The following is a 24210-nucleotide window of genomic DNA, read 5'->3' on the forward strand; positions in this document are numbered from 1 at the left end:
GAAGCAAAAAATCGACCCAACGACTGCTCATATTTGGAAAAACTCACACATGGACACGCTCGCAAGTAGAGGTTTCACTGTACCTCTTTTCAAAGCAGGTGACAGGTCCTTAGCTTCGAACTATAGACCAATAAGCCCAACCTCCATAGTGGGAAAATTCATGGAATCAGTAATTGCCAAGGTAATTCGTAGCCATCTTGAAAAGCATAAATTAACCCTTTGACTGTTTCGGTTGTATATATGCATCATACGAGCTAATGTGTTTGACATATATACAGTGGTCCTCCGCTTTTTGTAGTTCCCGGCAATCGTAAAATTCGCCAATCATAGGGGTATTTTCGTATAAACATGGACTCGCTTTTCATAGGTTGACTCGTGAGTCGTAGTTCGTCCGGGACGCGTACGCACGGCGTGGGCCAGGGCGGCAGCCAGTCTGGCATTGTTTACCAGTGAGCAAAGGTCCCCTCGCGTGCTCCAGCGAAATATTTCATAACATTCCATTTATTTTAGTGCTTGCAAGTACTAAATAAGCTACCATGGCTCCAAAGATAGCTCCTAGTGCCAAGCCTGTGGTAAAGAAGGTGAGAAATACGATTGAATTTAAGAAAACCATCATTGAACAATATGAAAGTGGTACAAGTGTGGCCGAACTGTCCAGGATGTATAAGAAACCCTACACAACCTTATGTTCCATAGTGGCCAAGAAAAATGAAATAAAGGATGCTGTTGTTGCAAAGGGAGTAACTATGCTGACAAAAATGAGATCACCAGTACTGGAAGAGGTTGAGAAGTTATTATTGGTGTGGATATATGAGAAACAATTAGCAGGAGATACTCTTATGACTTCGTTTATTTGTGAAAAGGCTAGGCAGTTGCATGAAGATTTGGTAAAGAAATTGCCTGCAAATAGTGGTGAAGTGAGTGGATTTAAGGCCAGCAAAGGCTGGTTTGAGAGATTTAAGAACCGTACTGGCATACACAGTGTGGTAAGGCATGGTGAAGCTGCCAGTTTGGACCACAAGGTGGCTGGAAAATATGTGCATGAATTCCAGGAGTACATAGAGGCTGAAGGACTGAAACCTGAACAAGTGTTCAATTGTGACGAAACAGGCCTCTTTTGGAAGAAAATGCCAGGAGGACCTTCATTACACAAGAGGAAAAGGCAATGCCAGGACATAAGCCTATGAAAGACAGGCTGATGCCAATGTTCTGCGCTAATGCTAGTGGGGATTTCAAAGTGAAGCCATTACTAGTGTACCATTCTGAAAATCCCAGAGTGTTCAGGAAAAACAATGTTATGAAGAGTAAATTGTGCGTATTTTGGAAATCTAATAGTAAGGCATGGGTCACGAGGGAAATTTTCGTCGAGTGGTTCAATGAAGTGTTTGGCCCAAGTGTGAAGGAGTATCTCCTGGAAAAGAAATTGGATCTCAAGTGCGTGTTAGTAATGGACAATGCGCCTGCTCATCCTCCAAACCTGGATGACCTAATTTTCGAGGAGTTTGGGTTCACCACAGTAAAGTTCTTGCCCCCGAATATCACTCCTCTCCTCCAACCCATGGACAAGCAGATTATTGCAAACTTTAAAAAACTCTACACAAAAGCAATGTTTCACAGGTGCTTGACTGTGACCACAGACACTCACTTGACCCTAAGGGAATTTTGGAGAGAACACTTCAGCATCCTCCACTGCATAACCCTTATAGGTATGGCTTGGGAGGGAGTGACTACCAGGAATTTGAACTCTGCCTGGAGAAAATTGTGGCCAGATTGTGTCGACAAGAGGGATTTTGAAGGATTTGGGACTGACCCTAATGAGCCTATGTCTGTTGTAAAATCAATTGTGGCACTGGGGAGTTCCATGGAGTTGGATGTGAGTTTGGAGGATGTGGAAGAATTGGTGGAAGACCACAATGAAGAGCTCACCACCGAGGAGCTGCAAGAGCTTCAGCAGGAAGAGCAACACATCGCAGCTCAGAATCTTGCTGCAGAGGAGGAGGAAGAGAGATGGAAGAAGGTGCCTTCTTCAGAAATTAAAGAGATTTTTTACTATGTGGGGTAAGATGGAAAGCTTTATGGAGAAACATCACCCTAACAAGGTTGTTGCAAGCCAGGTTAGCAACATGTACAGTGACAAAGTCTTGGGCCATTTTAGGGAAGTGTTAAAGAGATGCCAGAAACAGAGCTCTCTCCACAGTTATTTTGTGAGACAGGACTCCAGTGACTCTCAAGGTGGTCCTAGTGGCATTAAGAAACAGAGAAGAGAAGCAACCCCAGAAAAGCAAATGGTACCTGAGGTGTTGATGGAAGGGGATTCCCCTTCCAAACTATAAACAATCCACTCTCTCTCCTCCTCCAGTCTCCCATACACTAAGAAGAATCTCCAATAAAGGTAAGTGTTATGCTGTTATTGTTTCATTCATCATTTCCCATTGTATTGTTTATGTACTACATGTATATTTCATGTTAAAAATTTTTTTGTTTTAATACTTCTGGGTGTCAGGAACGGATTAATTGTATTTACATTATTTCTTATGGGGAAAATTGATTCGTAAATCGTAAATTTCGTTTATAGTAACGGCTCCAGGAACAGATTAATTACGAACAACGAGGGACCACTGTATACTCAAAAATTCTAGCAGCTTCATATCAAGCGGGAGAAAGCTGGTAGGCCCACACGTGAGAAAATGGGTCTGTGTGGTCAGAGTGTACTGTATGAAAAAAAATTCTGCAGCACACAGCGCATAATGAGAAAAAAAAATGACCGTGTTTTTGAATTGAAGTGCCGAAATTTGAGGTGTATTTTCGTATAGCATTTATGGTTGTACTCTCATTTTCTTGGTCTCATTTGATTGAACGGGCAACATATTACAGAAACAGAGATGATTTTGATTGGTTTTACTATGAAAAGGACCTTGAAATGGAGCTCAAAGTAAGGGAATGTTCGATTTTTGCCAATGTTCAAGAGTAAACAAATGACGTCATTGTCCAATAAATGTCCAACTAGCCATTCTAATATGCAGTCATGAATGGGTTGACATTATTTATACAATTATTACAATTTTGCAGTAGTCTGCATAACAGTAAATCTTTTATTTTTTTGTTTGAATAAAAATTCAAAATAAAAAACAAGAGTAATATCAGAGGGGCCTGGAGACGTGACTGATGAACAAAGAAAATGTTATTTAGAGCCAGGAGTGTCTGCACTGTTCATTCTGGACCCTATTTTGAAATTGGAATATTTTTTTAATTTGCGTGAAATTTGCCAAATTGCCAATTTCTGACCACTTTATTGGGTAGTTGAAATCAGTAAATGGGCAATTTCTTGTACTCAATCGATAGAACAAAGGGAGTTCTAAAGAAATAGCTATGAGTTTGGTCAACAGGAACAATGGAATTAGCTGAAAATAGGGCTCAAAGTGGGTGAAATCGCCGATTCATAAATATCGCCGAGGTTGCTAACTTTGCGAGAGCGTAATTCTGTCAGTTTTCCATCAAATTTTGTTCTTTTGGTGTCATTAAAATCAGGAAAAGATTCTCTATCGTTTCATAAGAAAAAATAATTTTTTTTTGTTTTCAGAAATTCTGCGACACTAGGAGACACCTAGGATTTGGGGTTGCGACAGTCAAGGGGTTAAAGTATATTGGTTCAAGGCACCCAGTGTACTTTAATGATGAACACTGTACATCATTGACAACTTTTTTCTTTCTGTTTTGTTGCTGTATTCTTTTGTTGCAGTATTTCTTTAAATCATCTTTTTTTATTACAATTCCACACTAATCATGTTTTCTTCTTTTTTACATAATCTCTCTCCTCATTTGTTTACTTTTTCAATACTGGGGTACTACATACCCCAAATGACACTCCTTACCCTATACCATTCTAATATATCTTTACCTCACCTATGGTATTTATGCCTGGGGATCGACCACGGCCAACCACCTTAAACCTTTAATAACCCAACAAAATGCTGCTCTGCAGATGATCACCAGCTCTTGTGCCAAACAGCACACTCCACCAGTTTTCAAAAGCTTGAACCTACTAAACGTATGAAACGTACACTCGTATTATTGTCCCTACTATATAATGTATATACAGAACATTAAAATCCAATATAAACCCTCTGCTTAAACTTCTCCTTGATAGCTACAACAGAATGCACAGTCACAATACAAGGCACAAAGCACTCTTTGACATCCCGTGTGTCAGTCTCACACTATGCAAAAATGCAATGCACATCAAGGGCCCGAAGATCTGGAATTCACTTTCTGAGAGGTAAAAGATCCCTTGACTGCATACAAATTTAGGGCTATGCTTAAAAACCGTCTTATCTCTCAATACTAACCAAACTAACCAAAACAACTTCTAATCAATTTGAAGCAACTGTCCCAAATATTATATGGCCTCTAGTCTATTTAACCCTTTGACTGTTTCAGTCGTATATTTACGTCTTACAAGCCAATGTTTCCGACGTATTAATACACGTAAATTCTGGCGGCTTCAAATCAAGTGGGAGAAAGCTGGTAGGCCTACATGTGAGAGAATGGGTCTGCATGGTGGGTGTGTGCCCTGTGAAAAAAATCGGGGACTCAGTGGTGCATTGTGGGAACGCCATCTTGATAGTCCTTGTTCACCATGCCTCGTGGTAAGAAGTACCTCACTCCTCGCTGAATTGGAGGTCTTCTCTTCTCAAGTGATAGTTCTAACACCAATGGAAATGCTAGTGAAAGTGAATTCCATGGTTTTCAAGAGGGTGTGACTGAAAGCATTGCCCAGGATAATGTAATTAGTGATGAAAACCCAGATGACCCTCAACCTTCCACCTCTGGTACTGGGCCATCTCATTCACGTTCACCTGTACCAGGACGAAAAAGGAAACTATTTCCCCATGTACAGGACTCGGATGTGAGCAGTGAAAGTGATAGTGATAGTGATTTCCAAGTTATTGAAAGCAGCTCGAGTTGCGACAGTGAGGGGGAATATTTGCCAGTGAAGTGGCAGTATGTATGATGCAGCATGCATTCTGGTAGTGTGCTATGTGCCATTCCAAGGCAAAAGAGTAAATCTCAGAGTACATCCCGTGGCCCTATACCATGACCTGAGAGTGAAGATGACGATATTGTTACAATGGAGATGTGTAATGTGCGTGGGGCAGCAGGTGGTGGTGGTGTTGGCAGTGGCATGAGCCATGTGGCACCTGCAGTGGGCCACGATGCTACCCACGCTGCTAACTCAGCACAGCCACAACCAGCCTCACCCACCCCCCACACTCGGGGACTTCTGCATCAGCCTTCGTCGGGTGTGGACATCTTTCTCTCTCACCTGTGTATCAGTGACAAATTTCCACCGTTCTCTCTGGGATGCTTGTCCTCATCTATTTTGCCCACCGGGCACTCTAGAGGAGGGACACTTGTTCATCAGCTTACTTTAGCCAGCTCCATTTTTCTGCTCTGCAGAAAATTCTTTAACGGTCTTTGGTGGGAAGCCAGTTACCAAACTCAGGGAGTGCAGGCATCCCTCTCTGCTGGGGCTTGACAAGGGCGTCCACTGGATCTAATTGGAAACTTTAAGTTTCTATCTCTATTTACAAAGGAACTTTTGTTCTTTTTACATCACCCAGACTTGGGCTGGGCTCAATACGGCTTATACTGTCAGTGGCCCTGATAAACCCAACAACAACAACAACCCCACACTCCCACAACCTGCACAATCACAACCACCTTTCAATATCCAGAACCCACCAGCAGACCACATCTGGGATTGGCAGCAAGTTGCCAATTTTGTTCCCAATCCCCATGACTTTGATGGAACACAAATTCAAATTCAAATTCGAAGTTTATTCTCTATAAGGATTACAATGCTGAGTTTACAGAATTTGGTTATTGTGTGGTTTACATGTAGTAAAATAATAATTCCAGAGTGTACCACTAGAACACCTAGCATGGCTAGGCATTTCAGGCAGACTTAGTTTAATTCTTAAATTTAAAATATTACAAATTATGAGGTAGAAGTGGAATATGGCCATCGTGTACACTTGGGAACAATGCCACTGAACTGGAATGCTTTCAGTTATTCTTCGATGAGCCCCTGATGGAAATTATTGTCAGGGAAAGCAACACATACTGTGAGTACAACATGGCAAATACAATTATTTCACCAAGGTCATGGCTACACCAGTGGAAGGACACAACTGTGGCAGACATGTACCTGTTCTCTGCCACATTAATGCTTATGCCACATGTGTATAAGCACACTGTCACCACATACTGGTCGATGGAACGCCTGATTTCAACCCCAGGTTTTAGTGATATTATACCAGTGAATTGTTTTTTGATACTGTTACATATGCTACACTTCTCAGACAAAACATGCAGATAGAGTTTGGTGATTGCATTCGCAAGAGCTATAAATGGTACATAAAACTTTTTTTCCATCTTCTTGATATTTCCATGCTGAATGCTTATAACATACACAAGTTGAAGACCAACAAAAAAACAAAATATGGTGAATTTTGTTTGTCAGTCATCAAACAAATTATATTCAAGTAACAAGGAGCAACACCTGCAATAGACCAGTGCCCATGAAATTACCAACACATGCTATCTTGTCTGAGGCCTGGTGATCACTACCCCATACAACTGCCTCCTACTACTTTCAAGAAAAGTGCTCAGAAGAGGTGTTTTGTCTGTGCAAATACCACAAAATGCCCACAAAAATGCAGAGACACTCATTTTATGTGTGAGGAGTGTAAAACTTAACTGTGCATATAGTACCCACATTTCAAAGGCTTCCTCAAGCTGCAGCAGTTCTAGGAAAGTGTTCAGTGACTGTACATTTGTATATATATTATAGAACAATAGTAATAAACAATTTTTTTGTATTGTTGGTTTGTGTAAACAAGTTTTGTAAACAATATAATAATGATAATGTTTGTGCAGTTATTGTGTTGTATACAATGAGTGTATAATTGAACATTGCACCTTACTTTGGTCTCTCAGGCCACATAAGTTACTTAGAAAAGAAAAATATTGGAAAATGAAAGAAACCTTCGAACTGGAGTAAATAAAAAAATACCGGGTGAGCGGCATTCGCCGTTGTTGCCATATGCGGCTCATTTTCTGCCAACTTTATGCCTCTATATGTCGGTAAGTACTGACTGCAAAACTTTTTTTAGGCTTAAAACACTCAGTAAAATAATTCTAACATTTTGGTAAGGAAAAAAAAAAAATTTTTTGAATATTTTTCAACACAGAATGACAGTTTCAGAAATGGGCTTGCGACAGTCAAAGGGTTAAACATCTGTTAATCCATAAAACAGTACTGTTTTAACCATTATTTGTAATACTGTTACTTGTTATGTGCAACTTCAAGATTATTATTCTTATAAACCTCCATCTTTGATTACCTCACATTAACATTAAGATAAAATAAAGGTTTATTAAAAAGACAACCATTTTTATTTTGTCTAGATTTAAGTAGTTTTTAAGTATTAGGATTAGTCTGTCCAAAATGCCCTGGCATAACAGTGGCTTTCTTTGTACTTAACAAATCAAAATTGTAATTACATATTGTAACCTTTGAAAATTAATAAAATCTTTATCTTTAACTGAGCCTTCTGAAATGAATCCTTTAGCTGTACAATTATTTTTGTCTTTTAGATTTTATTTTCTTATTAAATGTTCTTGTCTACTGTGCATACTTCTGTAGCTTTTATGCCTGATATCCTATTCTTTTACCATGGAAAATTTGTTTCTTTAGTCTCTGCATTTAAATTTTATGCTTAATACTTGGTAATTTCTAGTGATGTGTAATTAGCATTCTTTTATGTTTTTAGTACACTCACAAGGCTGTTGTTATCCTCAGTTCACTCTCCCTGTTTTTAAATGAGCTACTTTCAGTATATGGTGGATTTCATGGTTATCTGACCCAAGTGCATAATATGAATATTTCTGTATGAAAGCCATATATACATATATATAAATTAAGTTCTATCCTAGGTAAACTGTCAGTTGTTAAACAAAATTAAGACAAAGCAGGAGTTCACAAAATTAAAACAGCAATAAATTTTTTGAATTAACATTCAATGAAACAAACCATGTGAATAAATAAAGAAGCCTTATTAATTAAAAAACCTTCAATTAACTAAATTACCTGAACATATATTGAAGGTCCTGTTATCCGACTTGTAACTTTCTTATTAGACCAATCGCAACTATTCCAATATTTGAATTTATATCAGGTATGTGGCCCTGAAACTCAATGAGTCAGTCATCATGAAAGATTCAAGTGTTGTTTATTTCCAATAACTCTTGCACTAACACTTGGAATATCTCCAATCACTCTTACACTAACACTTGGAATATCTCCAAACACTCTTGCACTAACACTTGGAATATCTCCAATCACTCTTGCACTAACACTTGGAATATCTCCAGTCACTCTTGCTCTAACACTTGGAAAATCTTCAATCACTCTTGCTCTAACACTTGGAATATCTCCAATCACTCTTGCTCTAACACTTGGAATATCTCCAATCACTCTTGCACTAACACTTGGAATATCTCCAGTCACTCTTGCACTAACACTTGGAATATCTCCAATCACTCTTGCACTAACACTTGGAATATCTCCAATCACTCTTGCTCTAACACTTGGAAAATCTTCAATCACTCTTGCTCTAACACTTGGAATATCTCCAATCACTCTTGCACTAACACTTGGAATATCTCCAATCACTCTTGCACTAACACTTGGAATATCTCCAATCACTCTTGCACTAACACTTGGAATATCTCCAATCACTCTTGCACTAACACTTGGAATATCTCCAATCACTCTTGCACTAACACTTGGAATATCTCCAATCACTCTTGCACTAACACTTGGAATATCTCCAATCACTCTTGCTCTAACACTTGGAATATCTCCAATCACTCTTGCCCTAACACTTGGAATATCTCCAATCACTCTTGCACTACTAACTGGAAGATCTTCAATCACTCTTGCACTAACACTTGGAATATCTCCAATCACTCTTACACTAACACTTGCAATATCTCCAATCACTCTTGCACTAACACTTGGAATATCTCCAATCACTCTTGCACTACTAACTGGAAGATCTTCAATCACTCTTGCACTAACACTTGGAATATCTTCAATCACTCTTGCACTAACACTCAGAATATCTCCAATCACTCTTGCACTAACACTTGGAATATCTCCAATCACTCTTGCACTAACACTTGGAATATCTCCAATCACTCTTGCACTACTACTTGGAATATCTCCAATCACTCTTGCACTAACACTCAGAATATCTCCAATCACTCTTGTACTAACACTTGGAAAATCTTCAATCACTCTTGTGCTACTACTTGGAATATCTCCAATCACTCTCGCACTAACACTCAGAATATCTCCAATCACTCTTGCACTAACACTTGGAAAATCTTCAATCACTACTGCACTACTACTTGGAATATCTCCAATCACTCTTGCACTACTACTTGGAAGATCTCCAATGACTCTTGCACTACTACTTGGAAGATCTCCAATCACTCTTGTACTAACACTTAGAATTTCTCTAACTCTTGATTTATATAAATGAAAATAAATACAGTGGACCCCTGGTTTTCAGCCAGTGCAGAAATCGTACAATTCAGATTTCGAGCACTTTTTTCGGCGAAATTTCCCCCAGAGTTTCATACATCCTCTCAGAAATTGTTGGTACCAAACGCATGCACCTGGGCCGCTCATACGTTCATGACTCACTCATGGGCACATTAAATGTCTCATTTTAGGTTAATACATCCATGATATTTTCTTCAAAATTATGTAAGAAACACATTACATAGCATATAAACATGCCTTTGCTACTCGTTCACTCAGAGTGTCCCTCTAGTCTTAAAGCCAAAGTAATACTAATAATACATAATAATAATTATGTATTATTAGTATTAAAAGCCTTATTTTATATTTTATATTAAAAGCCTTATTTTATATTAATATAGACATTTACATTAATCCATCTATGATATTTTCTTCAAAATTATATAAGAAACACATTACATAGCATATAAACATGCAATGTTTATATGTGGTGAAGGGTAAACATTAAGTTTTCTCTTAGAGAAAACTGTATGAATCTGCAATGGCCCAGTAACTGCCCTTAATACATAAGCTTTTGTTTACAATTCTCAGCATGAATTATTCATTACTTCTCCCTTTGTTTATGATGGCATCTAAAGGTAGTTGTTAAAAACAAATAAACTCAGTGAACATGGTATGTTGATGGCAATAACATGGCTGTAGGCCGCAGTTTATGTAGCTGGTAGGTATACATTGAGATGTAGTATGCCTGGGACTACATTTAAATACTATTCACCAACAACAGTCTTCAATAAAGGTATGTAATGTTCATTTATCATTAAAATTAGTCATTTATATTTATTTCTCATTGTTTTCTGTGTGTAAAACTACAGTTATTCTCTATAATTTTTTTTTTTTTTTTAATAATTTTGGGTGTCTGAAACGGATTAATTGGATTTTTGGCCATTTCGGATAACCTTCTGGAACGGATTAATTATGAAAACCAGGGGGTCTACTGTAAATCCTTTCACTGTGTTGGCTAATAATGCAGCACATTACTGTATTGTTACTTTATCAGGCAAAGGAAGATGCAGCATGTAGACCTTTGTATTAAGCAGAGACTTGTAAAAAACAAAGAACTCTGAACAAAACATTTATAGTGCATAACTATATTCACGGTAAAGTATTTAAGCAATGAGGGTCATTCAATGCTGCAACTATGTAGGCTAAATTTAATGTTTAAGTTGAATTCTTACACAGAATCAAAGTCTATTAGTGACCATAAAGCATTTAGTATTTCTAAACCTGCCCAAACATTTTGGAAAATATTTTCATAGCATTATGGAAGGCTCATTTCATGTGTTCTACTAGCCAGGTAACCAAGCAAGACTGTTTATTTTATAGAGATCTCTGCCTAAAACATGTACAAGAAACAGAATGAACTCTATATTGTCTGCTCTCTCTCTTTGCCAATTTTCTGTATTATTCACAGATGAGATTCACTATCCAACACACCATGCAGCTTATGAATATACATGAATCTCTAGGAAGTCCAAATTGTAGTCATACTGTGAGCAGTAGTGTTTTAGGCAGAGGTATGACACATTATGGGGTCTTGTATAACCTTATGGCTGCTCACACTTAATAAGCCAGGATAACTGCCCTTTAGTTTTGTGAACAGCTAAGCTAGCCACTCATTATTTATTATATAAAAGAATTAGTATATAACAGCATTAGTGAGCCTCTTATTTTTAAATTACTATCCTTGACAGCCAAGCACAAAGCACTTAACTTTCATGTTACAGTAGCATGGATTGTGTGTGTTGTCTAGGGAAAGACTGGGCTGCTGTTGATCTCTTAAAGAAAAGTCAATGACCACAGAAGACTGAGATTAAGTGGTTGGTAGTGAGGTTTTAGTTAGTACGATGAAGTGTAATATATTATCTGAGAACTAAGGCAGTGTTTTTTACCATTCAGCCATTTCCCACCAAGACATGGTGGCCCAAGGAAGGAAACACATTCACTATCATTCATTCAATAGCTGTTCTGCCAGAAATGCATGGAGGGGGGTGAAGGCAGTTTCAGTAAGCATGTGTGTGTCAAATTGGAATGAGTGGAGCCCAGTGATTTTTGGGATTCAATGTGCTGTTGAAGTGCAAGCAAAGTAACATTTATGAAGAGAGAGTCTGGAAAACAGACTAACAGAACTTGACTTCTGGAAGTGGGAAATACTGTGCCTGCACTCTGAAAGATGAATTGGGATGTTGTAGTTTGGAGGATCATTTGAATTGTGATGCCTGTGCATATATACTTCTTGCAAAGACGCTACTGAATTTAAAATGGTAAATGTGTGCTCCATTTCAGGTAATCCTTCCTTAGAAGAAAATTACTGATATGGTAAAATAGTTCCCCTTCCTCTTTCCACCCCTCACCCTCTTCCACTCTCTCCCACTTTCCACCCCTCCAATTTCTCCCTCTTTCCACCCCTCACCCTCTTCCACTCTCTCCCTCTTTCCACTGCTCACCCTCTTCCACTCTCTCCCTCTTTCCACCCCTCACCATCTTCTACTCTCTCCCTCTTTCCACCCCTCACCCTCTTCCACTCTCTCCCTCTTTCCACCCCTCACCCTCTTCCACTCTCTCCCTCTTTCCACCCCTCACCATCTTCCACTCTCTCCCTCTTTCCACCCCTCACCCTCTTCCACCTTCTCCCTTTTTCCACCCCTCACTCTCTTCTACTCTCTCCCTCTTTCCACCCCTCACCATCTTCCACTCTCTCCCTCTTTCCACCCCTCACCCTCTTCCACTTTCTCCCTCTTTCCACCCTCTCCCTCTTCCACTCTCTCCCTCTTTCCACCCCTCACCCTCTTCCACTTTCTCCCTCTTTCCACCCCTCTCCCACTCTCTCCCTCTTTTTCATTCAATACTTTTCTCTTCCATCAAATCTTTGTGGTGTAGGAGGGCTGTAGTGAGGGTAGTACATGTCCAGACCTGTAGTGTGGGAGGGTTGTAATAGGGTAGTACATGTCCAGACCTATGGTGTGGGAGGGTTGTAGTGAGAGTGACAAATGCTCAAGCAGCAAAAGCAACTGTTCCACATGTACATGACAGGACTCCCTACGTTCATCCCATACAACCTAGTTTATCTAGAAAAATTTACCATTCTCAACCATTACACATTAAATACGAGTTAATCATACAAGCATAAAATAAACATACACAAAACATTAACAAATCTTAAAAAAAAAAAAAAAAAATGAATATACTCAGGCTTGGATCAGAATTCATAAAAATTGAAATGCCTCCTAAGTGCACTCTTTGCAAATGGGGACATTCAAAACTTGGTCATTCACAGCTTGAAGACCCCCTGTATATTCATTTATTTAAAAGCCACTTGTTCACTATCTGAAGCACTGTATGTCAGGCAGAGTGTTGCGGTTTTGCTGTTAAACAAACGTGTTTGCACATGCCAGGCAGTGAAAGGTGTTGCAACTCTGCTGGTAAACAAAACAAATGTGTTGACACCCAGGCAGAGAAGAATATTGCAACTTTGTTGGTAAACAAACATGTTTACACATGCCAGACAGAGAAGAGTGTTGCAACTTTGTTGGTAAACAAATGTATTTATACCCTGGCAGAGAAGTGTTGCAACAGCAGTAGGCATCCTAAATATGCATGTGCATAAGTATGCTTTTAGTAGCATTTTGCCTGACAGTTTTGAGAAGTGTCAGGGAAACTTTTGCCATCCTGCCAAAGACATAAAAGACTGGATAAATTATTGTTAAATTCCATACTTTAAAGAATGGACTTGTAACTCACTGGACTTAACAGAGAACATTTGGAGCCTTATTAACCCTTTCACTGTTGTAATCCCCAAAATTAAAAGTGCTGACAATGTCTCGATTTAAAAAAATCTACTGAAATGGCAGAGAATCTTTTTCTGAAGGTAAGGACACAAAAAATGCATAATGCACTTTTACTCAATTTGAATCCTATTTTAAGTAAATTCCAATGATCATTTGATCTAAGTCCTACCTATTTTGCTAATATGTTTTCTGTTCTATTGAGCATAGAAACCACTCCTTCAACTATCAGAATTCCAGTCACTAAAGGAACCTTTCCTCTGTTCATAATTACATCCCCAGGCCACTCCTATATAACACTAGCCATCCATTATGAATCCTTCATCACATAAATAAGTCAAAGTTTACCCTATTTCTTGGATAATAAAATATAACCAAGAATAAATGGTCATGATTTAGGCCATCCCAATAATTGAAGCAGTTCTTAATAAAATCACATAAAATGAACTTGGGGGATGGCCCAGAGGGACCTTACCTTTCATTAAGAAAAATCCCCTAATTAAAGCTACTTCACTAGTGTGCCTTCCATTCTCTCAAAACAGGCAATAAAACCAGAAAACCACCCTAGAAAAAACTCAACATTGCTATTTTAAACCAAAAACAAGGTCAGAGGTTTATTTTTTTGGTATCATGCATTGTGTGGGGCAAGATTTGTTTTTATACTATGCACTCCACACTGCACAAACTCATTCTCACATGTAGAAAACAAAATTTATCGATCATAACACATGTGAGGGCAGTGCTTATAAAGTAGATCTACATGAGCAACAATGACATCAATGATGTGATCTACATGAGACAGTGAAAGGGTTAAGTGTAAGATTTATGGCATGGACGTGTTCTCTATCTCCAAACTCTTGAGTGCCATTAAGCAGGTGTGGGAGGGTACTGGCTCTTCTATCCTCCATAATTTAGCCTTATCAGTAAAGAACAAAAAGGCACAATACTGTGACTGGAACAGAACACAAATAACCCAAACATAGGAGAGAGGGGCTTACGATGATGTTTCGGTCTGACTTAGACTATCTACGAAGTCACACTGTGACTTTGTAAATAGTCCAAGTCAGACCAAAACATCATTGTAAACTCCTCTCTCATATGTGTGGGTTATTTGTGTACAGCCTTTTTAGTGCCTAGGAGACTTAAGGAGTAGATCAAGATTAAAGGTAATCCTACAAAATGCTAATGTGGCTGAGTAACCCACGTACATTTCAGTATTTTACTTTCAAAAATATTTGTTGCTGAGTGCTCTTATTATCTGTGTGTGTGTTTATGCATGTTCATATTTATGGTGCCTACTGTATGTTGGTAAACAAATGTTTACACATGCCAGGGGAGAAGAGTGTTGCAACTTTGCTGGTAAACAAAAGTGTTTACACACAGCAGTTTCTGTCTACCACTCTGAGTTATTTTTACTCTTTTTTTCTTATTTTTTTTCTGTTACTTAGTACTGTAACTTTATTTAAAAAGGTCATAAGACCTACTTTGTAACATGGGAGCCAAAATTATCTAAGTAATCCATTAATTCTTTAACAGGGCATGAAACAGTACACTACAAGTAGCTCTATTTTCATGTGGGCAACCTTGTTGAGGACAGGGATAAAATATTCAGAGTACTATGACTGAAAGGTGATTCAGTATTTGATTCATTAGATGACATTCATATATTCACACCACAGAATATACATTAAAACCACAACACAAAACAACAAAGTAAATCCTTTAAATAAGTAAAATTATAACAGGTTAAAAAGAACACCATCCCATAAAAATTCCATCAAATCAATCATGCTAAAAGTATTACTTCAAAGGTCACTCAAGTCTCTACACACCCTGGTGATTATAAAATTCATGATAAAATTGTAAGGCCAAAATCTAGGATATGTGATTAAAATATGTCTAAAAAAAAAAAACATGATCTCATGTCCTCCCTGTTGTTGGTGTTACGAAATCTTCCTTATTAATTCTTTTGTATCTTTTCATACTCTTATTCTGAGGTGAGGCACTGGGCACCTATTAGCACAACTTGCACAACAGCACAAAAATACTGCTTCTCTAGACCCCAGGAAGGTGTATCACACTTACACTTACTATAAGCCTCCTTTCCTCTCTATTCATACATTGTTATGTCACCTGCAGACATCAGCTCTAGTGACCCTTCGAGACACCAGTTTAGTTGCCAACCAAACCATGTGCTAGACACCTTTTCTGCCAGTTCATCTACCCAGCACCAGGGCAAGCCTGTATTTGGTATATCACTGTGCCCCTCTAGGATTTCTGAATATGATGGCCATTCATTCTGCTTGGCAGTCAGCTTACCAGGTGCTATACTCACAGAATTACCCCGATCCTCCAGGTCTCCTTCCTGGGGGTCTTTTATATTTTGACCTTCTTCAGGTTCCTGATGCACTGTGATCCATCTGGCCATCTGTTCTTTTCTGGCAGTCAGATAGCTCAAGTGAGAACACTACCACACCCATCTGACTTCTTCTAAAAGGCTACTGAAAAGTCCTAACAAGTTCTTATTGTCTTGTTAGGGCTACCATTATTTTCTGATAACTCAGAGGCCATCTCTTGCCAAGGCAGGGTGACTCCAAGAAGAAAATACTTTCACCAACATTCACTCAATGGCTGTCTTTCCAGAAGTGTACTAACTAGTCAATCAGATTATCCTTCAGAGTACAAGCACTGCCCTTCCCTCCTCCAGAACTCAAGTATGTCCCTCAATCCCACACCCAATCCCAACACCCTAGCATCTATTTCTTTAACAACCCCATCTATAAATATGTTAAATCACCATGGTGACATCACGCATCCCTGGTTAAGATTTACCTTCATTGGGACATAGTCTCCTTCCCTCCTATATACCCTAAGCTGAATCTCACTCTCTGCATCAAAACTCTTAACTAATTTTAGTAACATACCTCCTATTCCATAAACTTGCAACTCTCAGAGAGCTCTCCTATCCACCCTACTAAATACCTTTTTCACGTCCACAAATGCAACAAACAATTCCTTACCCTTATCAGTATTGCCTTTATTAAAATTTGGGAGGTTTTTTCCTGATACTTAGTATTCTGCTGAGATATTTATGCAGGGCCCTCAATAAAGTTTCCACTTACTGTGTGGATGTCCATCCTACTATAACGAGGTCTATAAAAAGATTTGGCATAAAGATATGGAGTACTATGCCTATTGTACTGGACAGGAAAGTCACGCAAAACTAGGTCAGATTGACATCATCAGGCGATAGTCTATACTTTGTTTTATGTCTTGCTATTAACAGTTAATGCTTATATTTGATTCTGGTTTGATAGAAAAATTTTGATTTGTCTACTGACACAGTGTAATTATGTTTAGCTGATGAGAGTCATGGCTGCACCATGTGCATTCACTATCTACTACTGTACTCAGTGACTTAGTTACTATCATTGTGCATTTTTATGTAATTAAGAAACTTATGTTATGAAGCCACAAAACAGCTATTATGTTACATACAGTATTGCATATAAATAGTATTTTTTCCCATCAGAGTAACCAACTGTCTGGATTATCTTACATACTCCTGGTCACATGGTGATCGGATAATAGGACCTATACTGCATTAACGTATATAAAGCAAAACTAAAACACTATGGCACATAAACAAAATCAAACCAACTTTTTAACTGTAAATAAATGCTTTAAAATTCCTGTGCTAAACACTCAAATATTTCCATTGTGGATGTCTTTCATAATAAAACAAGTGTTGTACTGTACCTCCAAAAATATCTTCCAGCTCATTGGCAAGAGAGCTAATGTTAGGTTAGGTTAGGTTAACTGCATAACAAAAATTTAAGTGTTATTTTTGCATGGTGACTACTTATTAATATAGTAAGTCACTTTAGTTTCTATTATTACATAGTTTCTCTGCATAAAGTGTACCATAGTATTTTATGGTTGTACAAGTGCACGCATCTTTCACTAAGACATTGGTGGTACTCACATGAGAAAAGTTAGGGACGGATGCAGTCTTCCTCATGAGTGGACGGCCGGCGGACTGAAGTAACTCCTTCACGGCTACATTCTGCCGTAACCTGTCCAGCATTAAGATGGACTCCACCGATGTCACGCCTTTTGTGTATTTCTCTGTTAAATTTGTTTTGCTTTAATCAGGGCAAAAACTAATACACTCCAAAAGTATAAAGTTTTAAAAATATGTAAACAAGACACAAATCAAGTGATAATATTAAACCCCAAAATGTAATGCTGTATAATACAATAATTTATAAATAATTTCGAAAAATCTAATATAGAAGACACTTATTACATTATGTACCCACATACAGCATATATCCAAGAAAGTTTCCAAAACAGTAGGCATCTTTTCCAAAGTAAGGTACTATGTACCCCAAATGGCACTACTTACACTATACTACTCTCTAATCTACCCTTACCTCACCTATGGTATTTGTGCTTGGGGATCGACCATGGCCAATCACCTCTGTAATTAGTATTTTATTTGTAAACCACACATTGTAACCAATATCCTATAATATTTAAACCATGTATTGTAATCTTTATAGAGAATAAACTTGATTGATTGACTGATTGAGTGATTGATTAAATCTTTAACCCTTTGACTGTTTTGGTTGTATATATGTATATGTCTTACGCGCCACTGTTTCAGACGTATTAATACGTGTAAATTCTAGCGGCTTCAAATCAAGCAGGACAAAGTTAGTAGGCCCACATGTGAGAGAATGGGTCTGTGTGGTCAGTGTGCACCACATAAAAAAAATCCTGCAGCACACAGTACATAATGAGAAAAAAAAAAACTCTGACCGTTTTTTTTGGATTAAAATGCAGACTTTGAGGTGTATTTTCGTATAGTAATTATCAGTGTATTCTCGTTTTCATGGTCTCATTTTACAGAATGGAAGACATATTACAGAAATAGGGATGATTTTGATTGGTTTCACAATGTAAACGACATTGAAATTGAGCTCAAAGTAGCAGAAATGTTTGATTTTTACCAATGTTCAGGAGTAAGCAAATCACACCACACATCCAATACACGTCAACTGGGGAGTCTAATATTCTTTCTCTAATTCACTGATATTATTTATACCATTTTTACAATAATGCATTAGTCTGCATAACAGTAAATTTTGTATTTTTTGTATGAATAAAAAATCAAAATAGAAAGCAAAAGTAATATAAGAGGGGCCTAGAGATGTGACTAATGAACAGAGGATATGTTATATTAGTGCCAAGAATGTCTACATTGTTTATTCTGGACCCTATTTTGAAATTGGCATCTTTTTTAATTTGCATGAAATTGGCCAAATTTCCAATTTCTGACCACTTTATTGGGTAGTTCAAATCGGTAAATGGGCAGTTTCTTGTACTCAACTGAAAGAAAAAATGGAGTTCTAAAGAAATAGCTAGGAGTTTGGTCAAGTGGAACAACGGAATAGGACAAAAACAGGGCTCAAAGTCGGCGAAATTGCCGATGCTTATATGTCGCCGAGACCGCTAACTTCGAGGGAGCGTAATTCCGTGAATTTTCAACCAAATTTAGTACTTTTGGTGTCATTACCATCGGGAAAAGATTCTCTATCATTTCATAAGAAAACATTTTTTTTTTCCCAAAAATTTTGCGACATAGAATGACAGTTTCAGAAAGGAGCTTGCGACAGTCAAAGGGTTAATAACCCAACAAAAAGCTGCTGTGAAGATAATCACCAACTCCTGTGCCAGACAACTCACTCCACCACTCTTCAAGAGCTTGAACTTATGTAACATACAAAATATGCACTCATATTACAGTGGACCCCCGCATACCGTACGCATCGCATACCGTACAATCCGCATACTGCTCGCTTTTTTCACAAAAATTTTGCCTCGCATACCGCCCAAAAACCCGCTCACCGCTCTTCGTCCGAGACACGTCCAATGTGCGCCCTTAGCCAGCCTCACATGTTCCGCCGGTGGCATTGTTTACCAGCCAGCCTCCGCGGTAGCATCCAAGCATACTATCGGAACATTTCGTATTATTACAGTGTTTTTGGTGATTTTTTCTGGAAAATAAGTGACCATGGGCCCCAAGAAAGCTTCTAGTGCCAACCCTACAGCAATAAGGGTGAGAATTACTATAGAGATGAAGAAAAAGATCATTGATAAGTATGAAAGTGGAGTGCGTGTCTCCGAGCTGGCCAGGTTGTATAATAAACCCCAATCAACCATCGCTACTACTGTATTGGTGGTACAGCTGCTGCTGCTGCTGTACCACCGTCAGCTGCTGCTGCACTGTCAGCTCCTGCTGCACTGTCAGCTGCTGCTGCTGCTGTAGCATCGTCTGCTGCTGCTGTAGCATCGTCTGCTGCTGCTGCTGCTGTACCACCGTCTGCTGCTGCTGTAGCATCGTCTGCTGCTGCTGCTGCTGTACCACCGTCTGCTGCTGCTGTAGCATCATCTGCTGCTGCTGTAGCATCGTCTGCTGCTGCTGCTGCTGCTGTACCACCGTCTGCTGCTGCTGTAGCATCGTCTGCTGCTGCTGCTGCTGTACCACCGTCTGCTGCTGCTGTAGCATCATCTGCTGCTGCTGTAGCATCGTCTGCTGCTGCTGTAGCACTATCAGCTGCTGCTGCTGCTGCTGTAGCACCGTTGTTGGTGTGGCTTATTGAGAATACCAAGAAACAATTAACCCCAAAGGATTTTCCACCCAGGATAACCCAAAAAAGTCAGTGTCATCTAACTTATTTCCATTGGGGTCCTTAATCTTGTCTCCCAGGATGCAACCCACACCAGTCGACTAACACCCAGGTGAACAGGGAAAAATGCCTGGAACTAGTGCTCATATTGGTGAATTTAAAGCCAGCAAAGGTTGGTTAGAGAGATTTAAGAATCGTAGTGGCATACACAGTGTGATAAGGCATGTTCTGGAAGAAAATGCCAAACAGAACCTACAGTACTCAGGAGGAAAAGGCACTCCCAGGACACAGTGTCTCATCAGTCATTGCTGCATCTTCAATAAGGTAAGTGTTATTTATTCTTCATTTAGTAGAGTAGTACATGCACAATATATATTGTGCATGTACTACTCTACTATTGTGCATGTATCCTTCTCTTTGTGTGTAGGAAAATGTATATTTCATGTGGTAAAAATTTTTTTTTCATACTTTTGGGTGTCTTGCACGGATTAATTTGATTTCCATTATTTCTTATGGGGAAAATTCATTCACATACCGACCATTTCGCATAACAATCAGCCCTCTTGCACGGATTAAAGTCGCTATGCGGGGGTCCACTGTACTGTGTCTATTGTATATTTATTATTTTTTATTAACACATCGGCCATTTCCCACCAAGGCAGGGTGGCCCGAAAAAAAAAAAACTTTCATCATCATTTACTCCATCACTGTCTTGCCAGAGGCATGCCTACACTACAGTTATAAAACTGCAACATTAACACCCCTCCTTCAGAGTGCAGATGCTGTACTTCCTATCTCCTGGACTCGAGTCCGGCCTGCCGGTTTCCCTGAATCCCTTCATAAACGTTACCTTGCTTACACTCCAACAGCATGTCAGGTCCTAAAAACCATTTGTCTCCATTCGCTCCTGTCTAACATGCTCACGCACGCTTGCTGGAAGTTCAACCCCTCGCACACAAAACCTCCTTCACAACCTCCCTCCAACCCTTCTCAGGCCAACCCATACCCCGTCTTCCCTACACTACAGATTTGTATGCTTGCAAAGTCATTCTATTTCGTTCCAGCCTCTCTACATGTTTAAACAACCTCAATAACTCCTCCTCAGACCTCTGGATAATAGTTTTGGTAATCCCACACCTCCTTCTAATCTCCAAACTATGGATTCTCTGCATTATATTCACACCACACATTGCCCTCAGACATGATATCTCCACTGCCTCTAGCCTTCTCCTTGTTGCAACATTCACAACCCATGCCTCACACCCATACAAGAGCATTGGTATAACTATACTCTCATAGATTCCCCTCTTTGCTTTCATGGATAAAATTCTTTGTCTCCACAGACTCCTCAGTGCACCACTCACCTTTTTCCCCTCATCAATTCCATGATTCACCTCATCCTTCATAGACCCATCTGCTGACACGTCCACTCCCAAATATCTAAACACATTCACCTCCTCCATACCCTCTCCCTCTAATCTGATATCCAATCTTCCGTTACCTAATTTTTTGGTTATCCTCATCACCTTACTCTTTCCTATGTTCACTTTTAACTTCCTTCTTTAACATACCCTACCAAACTCATCAACCAACTTCTCTTCAGAACCTCCCAAAAGCACAGTGCCATCAGCAAAGAGCAACTGTGATAACTCCCATTCGGTGTTAAATTCTTTAACCTTTAACCCCACACCTCTTGCCAACACCCGAGCATTCACTTCTCTTATTTATTTATTTATTTATTTATTTATTTCCAATTTGAGCACACATACAGAGGTACAAAAAAATACAGATAAGAGCAGCATGCCAAAGCCACTTATACTATGCATAGCATTACGGGCTGGCTTAAAATTAACTTAAGATTAACTAAGCAATGATGAAATCAGTGATAAAACATTAATGTAAACAGATTACTATAAAGCACAAGTGAGTATTACAAAGACAGGTCATATGGTTGCTTGCATTGTTGTACATTCAGTCATATGAAGGATTCTGTTAGGTAGTGTATTTAAAAAATAATAAAGTTAGATTCGGTTTTAGGTTTAACATTTATGTGATATAATTGTGAGAAACATTTAAGATATACAATTTATAAGGTTCAGTTATTCAGTATTTATTTGGTTTTGGGTGAGTAAGTGATCTTTGAGAAGAGACTTGAATTTATAAACAGGTAGTTTCTTTTATATTTACAGGTAATGAATTCCAGATTTTAGGGCCTTTTATGTGCATTGAGTTTTTGCACAGTGTGAGATGGACACGAGGAACATCAAAGAGTGATCTGTGCCTTGTGTTATGGTCATGTGTTCTGTTGAGGTTGGCAAGGAGATGTTTGAGGGGAGGGTTAATATCAGAGTTAAGTGTTCTATGTATGTAATAGGTGCAGTAATAAGTATGGATGTTTTGTATGGTGAGTAGGTTTAGTGTATTGAATATTGGTGGAGTGTGCTGCCTGTAGTGAGAATTTGTTATCATTCTAACTGCAGCCTTTTGTTGGGTAATTAGTGGTCTGAGATGGTTAATTGTTGTTGAGCCCCATGCACAAATTCCATAGGTGAGATAGGGGTAAATAAGAGAGTGATATAGGGCCAGGAGGGCTGACTGTGGAACATAGTACAGCATCTTCGATAGTATGCCTACAGTCTTGGAAATTTTCTTAGAAATTTGTTGTATATGTGTATGAAATTTGAGTCTATTATCAAGGTGGATTCCTAAGAATTTTCCCTCTGTTAGTTTTATGATAGGTGATCCGTTTATCATTATGTTAAGAGGGACATCTGTAGCTCTGTTACCAAACTGAATGAAGTAGGTTTTGTCAATGTTTAGTGTAAGTTTGTTAGTCCTCATCCAGGTAGATATTTTCTGTAATTCGGTATTTACAGTATTGGCTAGCGTGACTGGGCTCGGGTGAGAGAAGATGTATGTAGTGTCATCTGCAAATAGTGTGGGTGTGAGTAATTGCGAAGCATTTGGAAGGTCATTTATGTATAGGAGAAAGAGAAGAGGGCCAAGGACACTTCCCTGTGGGACACCAACTGTAATTGGTTGCGCAGAAGAGTTTGCCCCATTTGCGTACACATATTGGCTTCTGTTGCTGAGGTATGACTTGAGGTAGTTGAGGGAGTGCCCTCTTATACCATAGTGTGACAATTTTACGTGGAGCAAGTCATGGTCAACTGTATCAAAAGCTTTACGTAAGTCAATGAAGATCCCCAGTGGGACTTCTTTTTTCTCTATTGCAGTGTATATATGTTCTAGCATGTGTATAATAGCTTCATTAGTATTTTTATTAGGCCTGAATCCAAATTGGCAGGGGTTGAGTATGTTTTGGGAGATAAGGTAGGAGTAGATTCGTTTATGAATTAATTTTTCGAAGATTTTTGAGAGAGGGTGTAAGTTGGATATTGGCCTATAGTTATTCAACTCTGTTTGGTCTCCTCCTTTGTGGATCGGGGTGACCCTTGCTATTTTGAGTACTGTAGGGAAGGTGGAGGATTCAATGGATTTGTTAAAGAGTGTTGCAATGATTGGTGATAGCACTTGTGACACTTTTTTGTATATAAAGGGTGGTAAGGTATTTAAATCTCCTGCCTTGTTTTTTAGTGCGTTGATAATAAGGGAGACTTCGTATGGGTTAGTTGGAGCTAGGAACAGCGTGTTCGGGTAGTTGCCGGTGAGGTAGTCATTTGGTGGGGTATCTGAGCTTGGGATTTTATTGGCAAGGTTTTGTCCTATAGTGGAGAAGAAATCATTGAGTCTGTTTGCTGTTTCTGTTGGTGGGAGTTGGGGTTCATCTGATTTTGCTAATTTTATTTCGCTATTTCATGATATCTTTTTTGTTCCCAGAATTTCTGATAGGGTTTTCCAGGTCTTTTTTATATCACCTCGTAAGTTGGATAATCTGTTCTCATAATACAATTTTTTTGCCCTTCTTATCAGGCTGGTTAGGATTGACGAGTAACGTTTTGTTTGGTCTCTGGTTATGTGACCCATTCTGTACTGTTTTTCATATTGGTGTTTTGTATTTATGGATTTGAGAATGCTGGGTGTTAGCGAGGGACTGTTC

The 24210-nt window shown here is 38.9% G+C and overlaps 1 protein-coding gene across 8 annotated transcripts in view; it reads right to left on the reverse strand.

The window, feature by feature from the left end:
• Khc-73 (Kinesin heavy chain 73) overlaps positions 1-24210 on the reverse strand; it is an 886736-nt gene that overhangs the window by 268558 nt on the left and 593968 nt on the right. For all 8 annotated transcript variants that reach the window (XM_070083276.1, XM_070083279.1, XM_070083274.1 and 5 more), the window contains one exon: positions 17441-17583. In XM_070083276.1, coding sequence (XP_069939377.1) covers positions 17441-17583 — 143 coding nt within the window. The remainder of the gene's footprint in view (positions 1-17440; positions 17584-24210) is intronic.

The sequence above is a fragment of the Cherax quadricarinatus genome, chromosome 9, assembly GCF_038502225.1.
Source record: "Cherax quadricarinatus isolate ZL_2023a chromosome 9, ASM3850222v1, whole genome shotgun sequence".
Lineage (NCBI taxonomy): Eukaryota > Metazoa > Arthropoda > Malacostraca > Decapoda > Parastacidae > Cherax > Cherax quadricarinatus.